Consider the following 18,073-nt stretch of genomic DNA (forward strand, 5'->3'; position numbering starts at 1 on the left):
TACTAGTTGTTTTTTTACTGATAAATAATGCCAAATTATGCAGCATAGCATTCACATCTACGCCTAAGTATGAGGTTTACTTAATGATACAAACATAATTCACGGTGATTTGTGGTACTTTAGCCTTCTTATTATTACGATTTTATACACGGCTCCTACCTGTCCATAAATTTTGAGAGAGCGGTTGTGTTGCTTATATTTAAATTGCTAACATCTCAAAATATAGCTATATATTTTTACCTTTGTTGTCTGATCTTTGTATTTTTCTAATCAGTTGGTCCTGGTCTCTTTTTCCCATTTTTTCCCTTATAGCTCATTTCCTAATTCCTTTTCAGTTTCTTTCTTCTATTACTGTCTTCTTCCCTTACACACACACACACACACACACACACACTTTCTCTCACAGACTCCCTCTCACACACTCAAGCTCTCACTCTCATATGCTCTCCACCCCCCCCCCCCAAGCTCACATTCTCTGCAGACACACATACAAGTTCTCACTTTCTCACCCCTCCCCAGGCTTATATTCTTATGCACACACAGACGCACATCCAGGCACCCATTCTCACCCACACACATAAACCCAGACTCCCATTCTCACCCACAAACCCATGCTCCCAGTCTCACCCACACATATTCAAGCTCCCATTCTCATCCATACATATACACATTTAAGGTCCTATTCTCACCCACACATACACACATTCAAGCACCCATTTTTATCCACATATTCAAGCTTCCATTCTCACCCACCCAGACAAACCCAGGCTCTCATTCTCACCCATATATACACACATTCAAGCTCCCATTCTCACCCACCCACAAACCCAGGCTCCCATTCTCAACCACACGTACACACATTCGAGCTCCCATTCACCCACATATTCAAGCTTCCATTCTCACCCACATACACACCCAGGCTCCAGTTTTCACCCACACACACTCCCATTCTCATCCACACATACACATTCAAGCACGTGCACAGCTTCCGCTTCCTCCCCCCAAAGCAGGAAGATCAGCTGCCTCTCCTGCTGCCACCGGCCTCCTGCTATCTTCGGGCGTCGGGCGGTATGGCCCGCCGAACTTCCCGTCGGGGGGGGGAGCGGAAGCGCAGCGCACAACGTCCGCTTCCTCCCTCCCCCCCCCCCCCAAGCAGGAAGATCAGCGGGCCATACCACCCGATGCCCGAAGATAGCAGGAGGCCGGTGGCAGCAGAAGAGGCCAGCTGATCTTCCTGTTTTGGGGGAGAAAGCGGAAGCTGTGCGCGGCGCTTCCGCTCCCCCACCCCCAAACAGGAAGTTCGGTGGGCCGTTTGGCCCGAAGATAGCAGGAGTCCGGTGGCAGCAGGAGAGGCAGCTGATCTTCCTGCATTGGTGGGAGGAAGCGGAAGCTGCGCGCGGCGCTTCCGCTCCCCCCCCCCCTCAACAGGAAGACCGGTTGGCCATACGGCCGCAGCAGCGCTTCCCCATGTGTGCCGTGATGGCGCGCGAGGCGTGGGTTCTCTTGTTCGCTGTCGCGGGGATGGTATCCCGCGACAGCCTTGCAGTTTCGGTGCCAGTTGGGTGGGCCTGGGTCTAAGTTGGGTGGGCACCTGCCCACCCAGGCCCACCCGTGGCTATGCCACTGGGCTGACCAATGGCACCGGTAGCCCCTGTGACATAGTAAGGGCAAAGGGCCATCGGCGCCATTTTGATTAGTGGCAGCCGACGGCCCGGGAGCGGGAGATTGCTCCAGGGACACCCACTGGACCACCAGGTACCTGTAAAAAGTTTTTGGGGGGGTCGGGAGGGTGGGGGAAGCTAAGGGATTAGTTTTAAAGGGTCGGGGTGGGTTTAGGGGTTATTTTTGTGTGCCATTTTTCCCGCCCTCCCCCAAAACGATAAGAAAACCCCCACGATCAATATCGTGGGGTTTTCCTATCATTTTGGGGGAGCCCCCGATTTCTGACGATTTTGAAAATATCGTCCGAAGCCCGATTCACATCCCTAGATGCCATTCATGTTGCTGCAGTAGTGATGAGAGGAGCACATGGCAGTAATATCACCCACTTGCTCCTTGGCACTGGCTTCTGTTTGCCACTGGTGTTAGCTGCAGAGGCCTGTGATGTGGCTGTGTCTTCCTCTGTCTCTTGTTTAGGTCTCTCAGAGCAGCCTCAGCTCTCACTCCCTGCGGTACTGGCTGCAGGGGCACCCGTGAATATCACCTGCACAGCGCCAGGGAGGTGCACGGGAACTGCCCCCATCATCACCTGGACAGGAACTTTAAATGCAGCTAATTCCACGGCCAGCACCTCATCTGTAAACCAAGATGGGATGGTCAGCCACGCATCCAGGATCACCTTCACCCCTTCTATAGGAGACCGGGGCAAGAATCTGACCTGTGTGGCGTACTATCCTGCAGTGGGAACCTTCACGCAGACAACTCTCTCCTTAAACGTGCAGGGTAAGAAGCTTTCCATTTTACCTATTGCAAGAACCCTCTCCAGGAAAAGAAGACTGGGGACGGGAAAAATGAGCTGGGACATTACTCAGCGAGTGCCTTCCAGAGCAAAGCAAATTATTCCCAGAACACACAGCAAAGAAGCGAGACACACAGATAGAAGAGAAAGAGAGAGAGATAGAATTAAAATAGTATTGTAAAAGCAGCAACTTTGCTCAGAGCCAAAATCAGAGCTCTAGGGCAGGGGTGAGCAAAATGTTTGCTATTCATACAATTGGTTATGGCCTCCCAAGATGGGTTTATAAATATATACACACAACACACACCAGACAAATAGATACCAGACAATCTACTCAATGAATTGAGTCCTATATTAGTACATATCTATAATTACACTATGGTAAATCAGCACTCATGTAGCATCTACAAAATATTATAATTGTATCAAAAAATGTGCAATAACAGTATGTTAAATACTTGACATCTTATTTAACAAAATAGTTACATACATGCATTAAAAAAAACCCCTAGCAAATCTTATGCAAAATAAAACAAAAATGTTCCTCTACAAAATGCACAGGTACTACACACACGCAAATAACTGCTTGAAATAGCACACACCCAGACAGGCACAGACACAGACATGCCACACCCAGACAGAAACCCACACCCTGACAGGCACAGACACAGACATGCCACACCCAGACAGACACAGACATGCCACACCCTGACAGAAACCCAACACCAGACAGTCACAGACACAGACACGCCACACCCAGACAGGCACAGACACAGACATGCCACACCCAGACAGACACAGACATGCCACACCCTGACAGAAACCCAACACCAGACAGTCACAGACACAGACACGCCACACCTAGACAGGCACAAACACAGACATGCCTCACCCAGACAGAAACCCAGACAGACATGCCATACCTAGACAGAAGACAGACACACTATAGGCAGACACAGGGGCAGATGCAATACAGTGCACTCAGCCGAGCGCACTGTATAACCCTCACTCCAACGCGTGATAAATAGGCGCTAATCCACCCCTAGCACCTGTTCAACCTGCGTCGGATGCGGAGTGAATGTAATAGTGCTCATTACATGCAAATGCATGTGAATGAGCCTATTACTCATTCACTCTGCATGCAAAAAAATAAATGTGCATCTCAGATGCACATTTATCGCTCAGCTATTAACGCCTGCCTGGAGCAGGCATTAATAGTTGAGCGCAGGTAAAAGAAGTACAGAAAAGCAGAAAAAACAGTTTTCTGTTCTTTTATTAAGTAAAAAATAAAAATAACTCTGCAGACGCCTGAGTTATGAAGACCGACGCTGGTAAATCGGCATCAGTTTTCATAACCGGCCGACTGCCAGTAATGAAAATGGACGCCGAGTTTATCGGCGGCCATTTTCATTATTGGCAGATGGGCAGTTATGAAAACTGACGGCGAGTTTAGCGGCGTCGGTCTTCATAACCGGCAACCGCAGCGGGATCACGTTAGCAAGGAGGCGCTAAGGTCACGACCCTAGCGCCTCCTTGCTAGCGCGACCCCCCTAATTTGAGCATTGCATGGCGCCCCCTTGTGGGCACCATGCGCACGTTAGGAAAGCGAGCGATGACTTTTCAGCGCCCGCTTTCCGTGCTTTATATTGCATCGGCCGCACAGAGAGAAGCATAGACACAACACACCCAGACACAGTCGGCAGAAAGACCACATCCCACATGCACAGTCCAACGCAGAGAAACACACTGCACAACACACCCGGGCACACAGGCCACACACCACTATGGTAAAGGCTGGAACATTTTTCAGGAAACTTTGATGCCAGTCAAAATGATTTAGGGGCTGTGAAAAACTCCATCCTACCCTGCCCAACGTTAGTTTTGCTTTTTTACTGTTTTCACTAATTATTCTTACTTTGCTCATCTTTTTGCTGGTGTTCTTTGTCTTTCTTCTCCCGTCCTCGCCCCCTCCTTTTCTCTGGCCTCTTTGCCCCTCCCCCTCCCCTGCCTCACCAGGCTGTGATCTCTCTCCCTGGGCAGGGTCCCGGGGGCAGCAGCAGCAGGAACGCCTCCCGGGCCGAGGCCCGAGACGGGCAGCTCTTCCTGGGTGGGGGAATACCGCAGTGGCTGCTCCCATGTCCAGTTCTACCAGCCGAGCCCAGCACAGCAGAAGCAGCTCCGCTCCCTAGCTAAGCCATGGCCATGCTTGCAATGGATATCACAACGTTTCTGGCAGCTCCCGACCGTGCAATGCCTCCACGTCATTTTTTCTTCCTTGATTGGGCAACCAGTGGGCCCTCTGTAAGAGAGAGCCCCTCCTAGGGGACCTGCCCGTTTGCTCACCCCTGCTCTAGGGGACAGAAAACACTGATGCAATTAAACATTGTGCCAGTTCTTCTTCTTTAAAGCACACACCCCCCCCCCCCTCTGTCTTTCCTTTGAAAGGAAAAGTTTATTTTTTTATCTCAAGGTGCTGCCCTGAGTTTCCCCCGTACTCCTGAGAGTGACTCTGCTGAAAAAGAGTCCCTCACATCGTGTCCCACGGGCATCGTCAGGGGCTCCGAGGACACTCAATCCTGTGCAGACCCTCATATGCCTCCCGCTGAGAGAGAGGTGAGATGGATGCTTCTCCAGTGACTTCTGTTTGTGCTTTACTGCAGATTCACCCAAGACACCAGAGATCACTGTTTCAGACCTCGGGGTACAAGGTAAACTAAACGTTGCAGGTCATTTATTGTAGTCGGCTCTGCAGCTTTCATTCTCTAGTCATATTTTACATTATTTATTTATTGTTAAGTTTTTTATACCGACATTCTTGTATAATATACAGATCATACCGGTTTACATTAAAACAGGAGATGCAGGAAAAAAAGGTTACCTTTGTCAAATACATTTAACATTAATAACAATGAAAATTGTTAACAAGGGATAACAACTATGAAAAAAGAGAAAGATAAACAAAAGTGGAAGAAACATAGAAGTTAAAAAGAAAAAAGACAAAAAAAGGTAGCACCAAGGGTTGCACGAAGGGGTGCACAAAGGGGAGTGCCCCTTTGTCGCGCCCCCTTCGGCGCGCGACGCCAGGTGGAATGGCGCCGTTTACCGGCTCGACGCTGGGCTGGATAACCTCACAAGGGGGCGGGCCTCATGCTCACTGTTTTTCTTCATAGCAATCTCCATTCACATTTTAAAGCTGATTTTTTTTCATTTTTTTTATCAATGTGATACCTGTGTTGGGGCTCTGATGAAAATCCTCTTGTCACCTGTCCATGCTGTATTCATGCTTTCTGTTTCATTATACTATCTACACGGAGCTCTGATAAGATCCACTCTTTACTTGTCTGTGCTGTATTCATGATTTACCTATATCACTGCCACCTGCATGGGGATCTGATAGATTGTCTCTTCAGCTGTCCATGCTGTATTCATGGCCACATGCAACTTCCCCCTTTCCCAACCTGCATGGGTGTAGGGGGACTGGTCATGCAAATTTCAAATGAAATTTAATGTGGACAAGTGCAAAGTGATGCATTTAGGGAAGAGTAACCCAAATTATAGCTTCACAGTGCAAGCAAGGTTCCACTCAGGAAAAGGATCTAGGCCTCATCATTGATAATAAGTTGAAATCTGTATGCAGCAGCACCCAAGAAAGCAAACAGAATGCTAGGAATTATAAGAATAGGAATGGAGAATAAACAGAGAATATTATAATGACTCTGTATTGCTCCATGGTGCGACCTCATCTTGAGTATTGTGTGCAGTTCTGGGTCACCACATCTCAAGAAAGATGTAGCAGAATTAGAAAAGGTAGAGAGAAGGGCAACCAAAATGATAAAGGGAATGGAATGATTCCCCTATGAGGAAAGACTGAAGAGGTTAGGACTCTTCAGCTTGGAGAAGAGAAGGCTGAGAGGAGATAGGATAGAGATCTATAAAATAGAGTGGAGTGGAACGAAATGTTAATCGTTTACTCTTTCAAAAAGTACAAAGACCAGAGGACATACAATGAAGTTACTAGGTAATACATTTAAAACTAATAAGAGAAAATAATGCATAATTAAACTCTAGAATTAATTGCCAGAGAATGTGGTAAAAGCTGTTAATGACTGCATTTAGAAAGCTTGTGGACAAGTTCCTGGAAGAAAAGTCCATAAACCATTATTAAGGTGGATTTTCAGAAATCCACTTCTTATCCCTGGAATAAGCAGCTTGGAATCTCTCTATCCCTTGGGATCCTGCCAGGTACCGGTGACCTGGATTGGCCACCGTTGGAAACAGGATACTGGGCTCGATGGACCTTTGGTCTGACCCAGTATGGCAAATATGTTCTTATGAAGGTATTCAAATGGTGATAAGCACACTATGATTTAATAAAGGGTGGGAACAGATAAGCAGGCGCTTTCAAAATCTTTATAAAAATGAAAATATCATCTCAAGATGAAATAAGCCTCTCTTTCTCTGATCTGGTCTTTAGTGATTGTTTTAACAGCTGCATGAGTTATCTAAATACATAGTGTCTTTTTTGTAAATCCCCATTTTGTGATGTATTATTGATATCCCACAGGCTCTGTTCTCAAATCTGAAAACCATACCTCAGTGACCATTCAAGAAGGATCATCTGTCACTTTCCTGTGCTCTATGGACAGTAACTCCTCTTCTAATATAACCTGGCAGAGGGAATATGCCATCCTTACTGGACCAGAGACTGCAAGCAATTTCACATTGGTGCTGAACTTCTCAAAAATATTTGCAAATGATAGTGGTGAATACTCTTGTGTGGTATCGAATGAACTTGGCACTTCCCACAGCTCCGTCCACGTCACTGTGCAGTGTAAGTGGCGCTGACCATTCAGTGGAACACGTGGCTGCATTCACCCTTTTGCTGTCACTGGAGGGTGGGAGTAGTGGATATACTGTGACAGCAAGGAGGCCTTGTACGCTAGTCTGCTCCTAAACTCAAATTTGTCCACAGTGTCAGCCAGGCCCGAATTTAGACTGCCTAGTTGCCACATTTTGAAGGCCTCAAATATCCAGGCCAAAGAGGCCCCTGCTTCCACGGGCATTACGCCAGCAGGGCACCACAGTGGCACTCTTGTCTGTGGGCACCTAAATCCAGCTGTTTCCACAATGCCCAATGGCATCACAGTGCACTGGGCCTTTTTCCCCCTCCAGATGTAGGGGGGGTGGGGGGAGAAGAGCTTTGATAAATCAAGTGCACTGTGTGGCTCTGAGCAAGGCACTTAACTTCCCTCTGCTCAAACTCAGATTGCGAACAGCTCTTAGAAGCTGAGACCTAGTAACCTCATATTCACTCAGCCGCTGTGTGGCTCGGACAGTTAGCCGAATAACCTTATCTGCTCTCATCACTGAACATACCTGCCTATCTTAAAGTTAGCAGGATACATTTATTCGTCCAACTTTAGGACAGGCCTGCGGCAGGACCAGAGTTAGCCGGATAAGTTGCTGAAAATGTTTTTGATGCCATTTAGATGGATAACTTTTGAGTTATCTTTCTAAATGGCTTTTGAATATGGACCTCAGCATGTACTCTTTTTTTTTTCCCTAAACCGTAGTAAATTAGGCCCATAGTCCTTTAGAAACATTTGGGTTGTTATATTCATGAACTATAATACAAGTTTGTCTGTACTCTTAGGCTCTCCAGGTACTGTAAGAGTTTGTTGACTCCCTGTAGATAGATGATAGTTGGGTGGATTGTGTGATAGTTTTTCAGTTACAGCTCAGTTTTCTGGAGAGATCCAGAAGCTCTTATATCCCCCAGGATGGCTGCATGTCTCTTCTCACGCCAAGGCCTCTGCTGACCTCCTAAGATCCTCTAGGAATAGATCCTGTCTTGTTACATACAGCCCACTCCTGCCTACTGCAACCTCCAGTAGTAGCACAGGCAGCACCTCAAATCTTTGTTTCTGACTCCAGGTGCCCTCGGATGCAACTGCTTAGTGTGTTTGAGGGATGGAGGGGCCTCTTGTAAGAAGGGGGAAGAGCTCTTGAGTCTGCCAGGCTGAAGTGTAGAAGGAAAAGAGACAGAAGAGGGAGGGTAGGGGACTGTAATTCATTGAATCTCTATTGTTGGAAGCTCGTTTTATCTTACTGATCTGTTTTGTAGTTGGACCCAGATTTGGTAACAGAGAGAAACCCAATTGCCACTCTGACTCCCACCAAACCACGTGTTCCTGTGCGATCCAGTCCAACCCTCCCCCAGTGGTATCGTGGCTGATTGATGAGGAGCTCATCACTGGGAATTTTAGTAACGGGACCCTGCAGGTGTCTTCTGCTATTCACGGACTCACAGGCAATAGCTCCTTAACGCTCCGAGACAGCGAGGGCAGCCGATCCCAGATTGCGTGCCTAAGCTCAAACAGACTCGGTGCTGCTTTTGTGCAGCTGACCCGCAGCTCAGGAGGTAAGGTATGCTAGAGCAGTTGATCTGTGGTGTGATACCATTGCACCTTGAGGTAGGAGAATAAAAATGTTGAATAATTTGTCGTTCTTCATCTGACTCTTCTCTTGGCTCTTCGTGTGGTCTGTCTCTCCACTTCATTTGTAATTCTCTTCCTCCTCCTTTCACACCCTCCACCATCTCATTTGTGCCTTCCATCCCTTATCACAGAAAGCTCTACAGGGCTGGGATTCTCACAGCCTTCTTCCATTTCTCTACAGCTCCTCCTCTTCTCTCTTTCAAGCCTCTACCTTATCCATTTTCATATCCATTGCAAGGTCTTCTTCTTTTCATACACACAGCCCTTTCATACACACAGCCCTTTCATACATACACACACGCACTCCCTTTCATACATACACACACGCACTCCCTTTCATACATACACACACGCACAGCCCTTTCATACACACAGCCCTTTCATACACACAGCCCTTTCATACATACACACACGCACTCCCACCCTCCCTTTCATACACAAAACACTTTGTAAACCGTGCACCATTCTTCTTAGCTGTAAGCTCTTTGGTGTAGGGTCCTATAACCCTTTCTTGCTTGTTCTTATGTAGTAAATCATATCTTTATTTTATCTTCCTCCTCCCTCCCCTTACATACAGCTTGTTTAATAAGGATGCTTTGTAAATGGTAGACAGATCTGCCAAAGCTCTCTCGGACCTCTCCTTCCCCATCTTTTTTCTGTTCCATGATTTTATTGCATGCCATCTGCTAGTATTGATGCTCAAAGCTGTCTGGCCCTACAGCAGAGAAAAATATATTTCTGGTAACAGGCTCTTTTGCATTTCAGGGGCAGCAACGTCACCCATGCCAATGATTTTGGGAGGGCTCTGTGGAGCTGGGATTATGGCTCTTATCATTCTGATGGTTTTTCTCCTTGTCCTTGGAGTCAAGAAGTAAGTGCTTCATGACATTTGTCATCTTGTCTTTAGAAAGGATGTGACATTGTTCTATGCTCTTGTTGAATTAGTTTAGAAGCATTTGGTCAAACACTGCTTGAGAAATGACGCTATAAAACTCTTAAAATACAAGGCTAGGTCTGATTTTATATTCCGGAAGTTGGTCAAGAAAATTCTGCTGGATTTAACACACCAAAAGCAAGTAGAGCCTAGAGTTTGTGAAAGAAAAGGCTAGGTAGCCAAAGAGCAGCATCTAGAAGAACCCTGCACGTAGGGTGGAAGCACCATCATGGTTACTGGATTGATTGTATTGGGATTACTATCCACCACAGCTATATTGGAATGGGATTCCAGACTTCCTGAAGTAGTGTGACCCCCGCTATCCCTTTTCCGATATAGATTCCAACTAAGTAAGTATGAGGGCCCTATAATTACTGCTGTAGCCCTATGATGCTAAACAGGTATCTAGGAGCCCCAGCCTAGTCAGTAAGGGACACTATGAAGCCTACCTTGGAAAAAAGGGCTATCCCCAGCAGCCAACGTCTTCACATAAGCCCTATGCAACATCCACCACCATTCAAGTGGCTGTATTCCACAATTCATTACCAAAAAACAGAACAGTTTGGGTTTTTTGGTAATGAATTGTGGAATACAAGCACCTGTAAATAAATAAATAAATAAATACACTTTGGTATGTAATGTGAGGTGATTCTTATTCTGATGAACACTGGTCATTAAGGACTATGTCACCAACTCTTGCAAGCAAGACAAGGAAGCTGTTAGGGAGAGAATACATGATATCATAAGGATGGCTCCACCTTATATGTACAGCACATATAGTATTGTAAACTGCTCTAATGGTTTTAATAATGGAAGTGTGATATATCAAATGAATAAATTAAATGTAGGGAAGAGATATTTTATGATCTTTGAAACCATGACAAAGTGCATTCTGAGATGAAAAACCAACTCTCAGCTCATTAACTGTTTCGTACTCTTGCACCTGCAGGATGAGAAAGGGAAATAAATCGGAAGGAGTGGATGGGATGGTGGATGAAGGCAACTTAATATACGATACAATACAAGATGACCAGCAAACCGTACGTTGAGTTTAATAGCGCGTCACAGAGAACCCCACTCCTCATGGACAATCCACATTCACTGCCCCCGAGCTGCTCCCTCCTCAGTGCTCCTCCCCTCCCAGTCCCTTCAAAATGCTCAACAAAGGCAGCAAAAGGAGGGCAGTGTGTAGTGAGTGGGAAGAGTTTTCTCTAGCTTCGGCTCTTCTAGTCACCACAGCGACTGGAGAAAAGCCAGCAGCCCCTCGCAGGGAGGAACAGAGAACTGGCAGAGCTCGGTCAACACTTCAGGAACAGAGTTACACACATTACAGCATGGGACAGGGAGGGGCTTTTTTATTTAAGAAGCACAAAGTAGCTTACATTTCAATATCTCCATTTAACAGCTGTGTCCCTTCACTCAGGGCCTTCCCCTTTTTCCTGAGCCAAGGCTAATAATGAATACAGAGGCGCTGCAGAAGACACGGGCGGGGGAAAGGGGCTTGAAATCATCACTCGCACAATTTTAGCCAGTGTAGAAACATTTTTCTACTTTCTGGCACCGGGTGCTGGTGAAACCTCTGTTTTTTTTGAGGGGCTCGGCCATTGCCTCTGGCCACAAGACTTCATTTACATCTACCTGGGATATTCCTTCTCCGCCCCATCTGTAGCCCTCTCCCCCCTGCAGTCAGAGCGATGGCCCTAGGCCGTGCACCCTCAGTCTGGTGTCGCCCGGCAGAGTTTGGGCTCAGGCTCTGAAGTAGAATTAATTTAGTCCCTGGTTCAGCTCCGGGAGGCAGCCAGATGAGCAGAATAGTGACAAGAGTTTTCCCACCATTCGATACCAAGCTTATCTCCCTGACAGAGGGGCACAGAGCTGCCTGCGCAGCCTGTGTCTTATTAGCCACTGGGGCTCATGGTCCTTTCTGGTGCTAATGAAATGTTCCTTTGTTCTCACAAATCACCAAAGTCACTTCTATCTCCGAAGAAAGCAAATATGTTTCTGCTGCTGTCGGCCAAGGCCATGTCTTTCTGCTCGCACAGTACGAGCGAACCCACCCCTCGGCCCTGGGGGACTGCTGCAGTGCATTGTGGGTGGGACACTACATGATGACCCGGGAGTGCCTTTTCAGCCCCCTCCTGCCACGGAAATGCCTGGTCTAGCCCTGGGGAGCAATAATAACTGCCCCATGCCCCTTTAATGCATCCTAAGCTGCAGACACCGTCACCAAACTTAAACAAAGTGTCACCCTTCCTGCTTGTAGTTCAGTTTCTCTCCTCTCTGCTGGCTTTTGATCTTCTCCCTCTACATATTTTCCTGTCTTTTAAGCATTTGCTTTTTTTTCTCTGTTCTGCACGTGCATCTTTGTCCATCCTCAGCCTGTCTCACCAGTTCACAGTGGTATAATGAAGGTCTCCGGCGCCCGGGGGCCAATGCATTTGAGTGCCTCTCCCGTGCCCCCTCCCCCCATCCTTCTTGTACTAATGCCTAAGGTCACAGAAAATCTGTGGCGTCTTTACACAGAAGAATTGGGGGGGGGGGGGGGGAACCAAAACGACATTTCCTCATCACACCCACCTGGGACGGCTCATGGCAATCTGCTGTCTGAGGCAAGGGATAAGAGGCACCCGCCCTGCCCCCCCCCTCTCGCCCCAACTCCCCTCTGCCTTTTCCATAAACACCCATATATGCATACACACATATATATTCATTCACTTCTCTCCCTCTTCCATATACACATGAAACACACACACACACCCTCTCATATATACAGAGACACACCCCACACCCTCTCATATACACACACACCCTCTTATATATACATATACACACCCCACCCCCTCTCATATACACACACACCCTCTCATATATATAGAGACACACCCCACCCCCCTCTCATATACACACACACACACACACACACACCCTCTTATATATACATATACACACCCCACCCCCTCTCATATACACACACACACACACACCCTCTCATATATACATATATACACCCCACCCCCTCTCATATACACACACACACACACACACCCCTCTCATATACACACACACACACTCTCATATATACATATATACACACCCCCCCCCTCTCATACAGAGACCCATCCACACCCACCCTCCCTTTCATACACACAGCCCTTTCATACATACACACACGCACTCCCACCCTCCCTTTCATACACACAGCCCTTTCATACATACACCCAACCACACACACACACACCCTCTCATACACACACCCACCCTCCCTTTCATACACATATCCACCCTTTCATATATACACCCACACACACACACACCCTCTCATACACACTCCCACCCTCCCTTTCATACACATATCCACCCTTTCATATATCCACCCACACACACACACCCTCTCATACACACTCCCACCCTCCCTTTCATACACACTCCCACCCTCCCTTTCATACACACAGCCCTTTCATACATATACCCACACACACACACACCCTCTCATACACACTCCCACCCTCCCTTTCATACACACAGCCCTTTCGTACATACACACACGCACTCCCACCCTCCCTTTCGTACACATATCCACCCTTTCATACATTCACCCACACACACACACCCTCTCATACACACTCCCACCATCCCTTTCATACACACAGCCCTTTCAGACATACACACACACACTCCCACCCTCCCTTTCATACACACTCCCACCCTCCCTTTCATACACACAGCCCTTTCATACATACACACAAGCACACCCACCCTCTTATACACACTCCCACCCTCCCTTTCATACACACAGCCCTTTCATACATACACGCACGCACTCCCACCCTCCCTTTCATACACATATCCACCCTTTAATACATACACCCACACACACTCACCCTCTCATACACACTCCCACCATCCCTTTCATACACACAGCCCTGTCATGCATACACCCACCCTCTCATACACACTCCCACCATCCCTTTCATACATACACCCACCCTCTCATACACACTCCCACCCTCCCACCCTCCCTTTCATATACACAGCCCTTTCAAACATACACACATGCACTCCCACCCTCCCTTTCATACACATATCTACCCTTTCATATATACACCCACACACACACACCCTCTCATACACACTCCCACCCTCCCTTTCATACACACAGCCCTTTCATACACATATCCACCCTCTCATACGCACTCCCACCATCCCTTTCATACACACAGCCCTTTCATACCTACACGCACGCACTCCCACCCTCCCTTTCATACACATATCCACCCTTTCATACAAACACCCACACACACCCACCCTCTCATACACACTCCCACCATCCCTTTCATACACACAGCCCTGTCATACATACACCCACCTCTCATACACACTCCCACCATCCCTTTCATACACACAGCCCTTTCGTACATACACACACGCACTCCCACCCCTCCCTTTCGTACACATATCCACCCTTTCATACATTCACCCACATACACACACCCTCTCATACACACTCCCACCATCCCTTTCATACACACAGCCCTTTCATACATACACACAAGCACACCCACCCTCTCATACACACTCCCACCCTCCCTTTCATACACACAGCCCTTTCATACATACACGCACGCACTCCCACCCTCCCTTTTATACACATATCCACCCTTTCATACATACACCCACACACACTCACCCTCTCATACACACTCCCACCATCCCTTTCATACACACAGCCCTTTCATATATACACACACGCACTCCCACCCTCCCTTTCATACACATATCCACCCTTTCATACATACACGCACGCACTCCCACCCTCCCTTTCATACACATATCCACCCTTTCGTACATACACCTACACACACTCACCCTCTCATACACACTCCCACCATCCCTTTCATACACACAGCCCTGTCATACATACACCCACCCTCTCATACACACTCCCACCGTCCCTTTCATACACACAGCCCTTTCATACATACACCCACCCTCTCATACACACTCCCACCCTCCCTTTCATATGTACAACCCTTTCAAACATACACACATGCACTCCTACCCTCCCTTTCATACACATATCCACCCTCTCATACACACTCCCACCATCCCTTTCATACACACAGCCCTTTCATACATACACGCACGCACTCCCACCCACCCTTTCATACACATATCCACCCTTTCATACATACACCCACACACACACACCCTCTCATACACATATCCACCCTTTCATACATACACCCACACACACACACACCCTCTCATACGTACTCCCACGCACACACCCTCTCATACAAACTCACACACATTCCGTTTCATACACACAGCCCTGTCATACATACACCCACCCCCACCATCCCTTTCATACACACAGCCCTTTCATACATACACACACGCACTCCCACCATCCCTTTCATACACATATCCACCCTTTCATACATACACCCACCCTATCATACACACTCCCACCATCCCTTTCATACACACAGCCCTTTCATACATACACACAAGCACTCCCACCCTCCCTTTCATACACATATCCACCCTTTCCTATATCAACCCACACACACCCACCCTCTCATACACACTCACAAGCTGCATCACAAACACACACACACATTGTACCTTTTCTTCTTCAGCTACTGCCGGCTTGGGATCTGGCGGCAGCCTGCAGCTCTTCTTTTAATTTCTTGGCTGCCGGCAGCCTGAGGGTTGGAAGCAGTCCACTGCCTCCTTTTTTTTTTTTTCCCGGTTGCCACCGGTTTGGGATCCAGCAGTGGGCCGCGGTCTCCTTTCCCTTTCATTGACTGCTACTGGTCTGGGCTACGGAGGTGGCACGCGGTCTCTCTTCTCTTTGTTTCCACGCCACCAGCACTGCAGGTTTTCCTGCCTGAATCAAGGGTGAGGCGGCTGTCACAGGAAGGTTTCAGGGGGCAATTCTGCTGCCTCAAAATCTTGCCACCTGAAGCGGCTGCCTCACCCTGCCTCATTATAGAACCACCGCTGACACCCCTGCTTTAAAATTCAAAAGGGTCTTATATGTAATTTTAAAAAGCTGGCCAGTTTCACACTATTAAAATTATTTGATAGCCTCATTCAAATAATTCTATATGGCTATGAGAGTGAAGTCTGGAATGTATACAGGAAGGGAAAGATGTCAATATAAATCCTGCACCTCCAGTTCTGTAACTCTGTGCATCCACAGAAATTTACCCAACAAGGAGCTTGGATGTTTCCCTTACAGCTCATCATAGTAAAAGATATTTTCAAATTCTGGTGTCATCTCACAGAAATAGCAGCAGAAACAGCTTCCACTGCCTGATGTTGTCAACTTACACAAAACCCCACAAAAAAAGATACTTAAAATCTATACAACAAACCTATCATAATGTAACAGTAGTAACACCAAGGACTCAAACAACAAGAACCCTACCTGTGAAAAAGCAATGGTAAATATTACACTGGGTGCCAGAATTCCAATACACCACCTACTGGAGAAACGGAACAAACCTGATTGCTATAGATTATTACACAGACACTACATGCTAGCAGAATCTCTCATCACGGTCACACACACAGAGCAGAGACAGATTCTCACAAACACAGAATACAAAATAAAGGAGCACAAATTAGACAAAAACTGAAACGGAAACCCCAAGAAGCCAGACTCTGTGTATTAACAATGGAAAAACAGAACCACCATTCCTCATAAAACAAACAAAATCAAGAAACATAAAGCACCAGTTATAATAGTAAAACCATACTAATAAAAGAATAAATATTTCAGAACTACTGACAAATAGAATAGCTTCTATTAATTAAAATCATATACATTTTTTAACAGTTTCCCAAGCATCAATACAATATTTCACAAAGACACATCAAATAATACCCAATAATTAAAACTAATAAGGATTAAAAAAAAAAACAAAAAAAAAAAACGTCCTGCTGTCCATACCTGGGAAATCTTGATTTCCAGTCACCCTGAGATTGTCGAGGATTAGGGGGTTAGGAGGGCGCACAACTTTATCCTCCAATATTTAAATTAGTGGGTCGCGCTAGGAAGGGGACGCTAGGGTCGCTTGCGCGACCTTAGCTCCTCCTTCCTAGCGCGACCCACTGCAGCGGCCTGTCTTCCAGTAATGAAAACGGCCCCCGAGTTTATCAGCGGCCATTTTCATTACTGGCAGATGGCCAGTTATGAAAACCGACACAGAGTTTACTGGCTTTGGTCTTCATAACTCGGCGGTCTGCCGAGTTATTTTATTTTATTTTACTTTTTCACTGAACACACAATAAAGCTCTGGAATTTGTTGCCAGAGGATGTGGTTAGTGCAGTTATTGTAGCTGTGTTTAAAAAGGAATTGGATAAGTTCTTGGAGGAGAAGTCCATTAACGGCTATTAATCAAGTTTACTTAGGGAATAGCCACTGCTATTAATTGCATCAGTAGCATGGGATCTTCTTAGTGTTTGGGTAATTGCCAGGTTCTTGTGGCCTGGTTTGGCCTCTGTTGGAAACAGGATGCTGGGCTTGATGGACGCACATTTATCTTTTTGCTTTGGGAGTGAATGAGTAATAGGCTCATTCACATGCATTTGCATGTGATGAGCGCTATCTCATTCACTCCGTGTTAGACGCACATCAAATAGGCGCTAATCCCCTTATTGCATTAGGGGATTGATTAGTGCCTATTTTACCCGTGTCTAACTGCTCGTTAAGAGTGCGCTAGGGATATTGCATTGGCCCCACAGAGAGATCCCAGGAAGGCACCCATTCATTCTCATACACAGACACACCCTCTGGCAGGCACCCATGCATTCACACACATACACCGCCAGGCAGACTCCCATTCATACACATGCACACACTGAAAGCAGACCCCCTCTCTTTCTTTTGCCAGCAACCTCGGAGCCTCTCTCATTCCTCTGCTGCCACTGTCACTGCTGCCGCGTGGCTATTGGGGAAGCGCCAATCACTGCTACTGGCACTGAAGCCCTTTCTGACGCCTTCTCTGTGCAGGCCCCGCGGTATTAAACATTTGCGGGCTTTCTAGTTCCTCCATGATGATCTCGTACATTGCGAGATCAGCATAAAGTGATATTCTTGCATATTCCCAAAGATAACATATGACAATCACTAAAAATTCAAAAATTATTATTTTTTTTTACCTTTGCTGTCT

General features: G+C 46.9%; 1 protein-coding gene across 3 annotated transcripts in view; it reads left to right on the forward strand.

Annotated features, from left to right (window-relative positions):
- LOC115075945 (sialic acid-binding Ig-like lectin 13) overlaps positions 1–18,073 on the forward strand; it is an 87,227-nt gene that overhangs the window by 41,006 nt on the left and 28,148 nt on the right. For 2 of the 3 annotated variants that reach the window (XM_029576925.1, XM_029576923.1), the window contains exons 4-9: positions 2,137–2,442; positions 5,119–5,166; positions 7,023–7,289; positions 8,583–8,879; positions 9,721–9,826; positions 10,839–10,929. In XM_029576925.1, the coding sequence (XP_029432785.1) occupies positions 2,137–2,442; positions 5,119–5,166; positions 7,023–7,289; positions 8,583–8,879; positions 9,721–9,826; positions 10,839–10,929 (1,115 nt within the window). The remainder of the gene's footprint in view (positions 1–2,136; positions 2,443–5,118; positions 5,167–7,022; positions 7,290–8,582; positions 8,880–9,720; positions 9,827–10,838; positions 10,930–18,073) is intronic. The other variant, XM_029576924.1, reaches the window with a different exon arrangement.

Source organism: Rhinatrema bivittatum, chromosome 14 (assembly GCF_901001135.1).
Source record: "Rhinatrema bivittatum chromosome 14, aRhiBiv1.1, whole genome shotgun sequence".
NCBI classification, from domain to species: Eukaryota; Metazoa; Chordata; class Amphibia; order Gymnophiona; family Rhinatrematidae; genus Rhinatrema; species Rhinatrema bivittatum.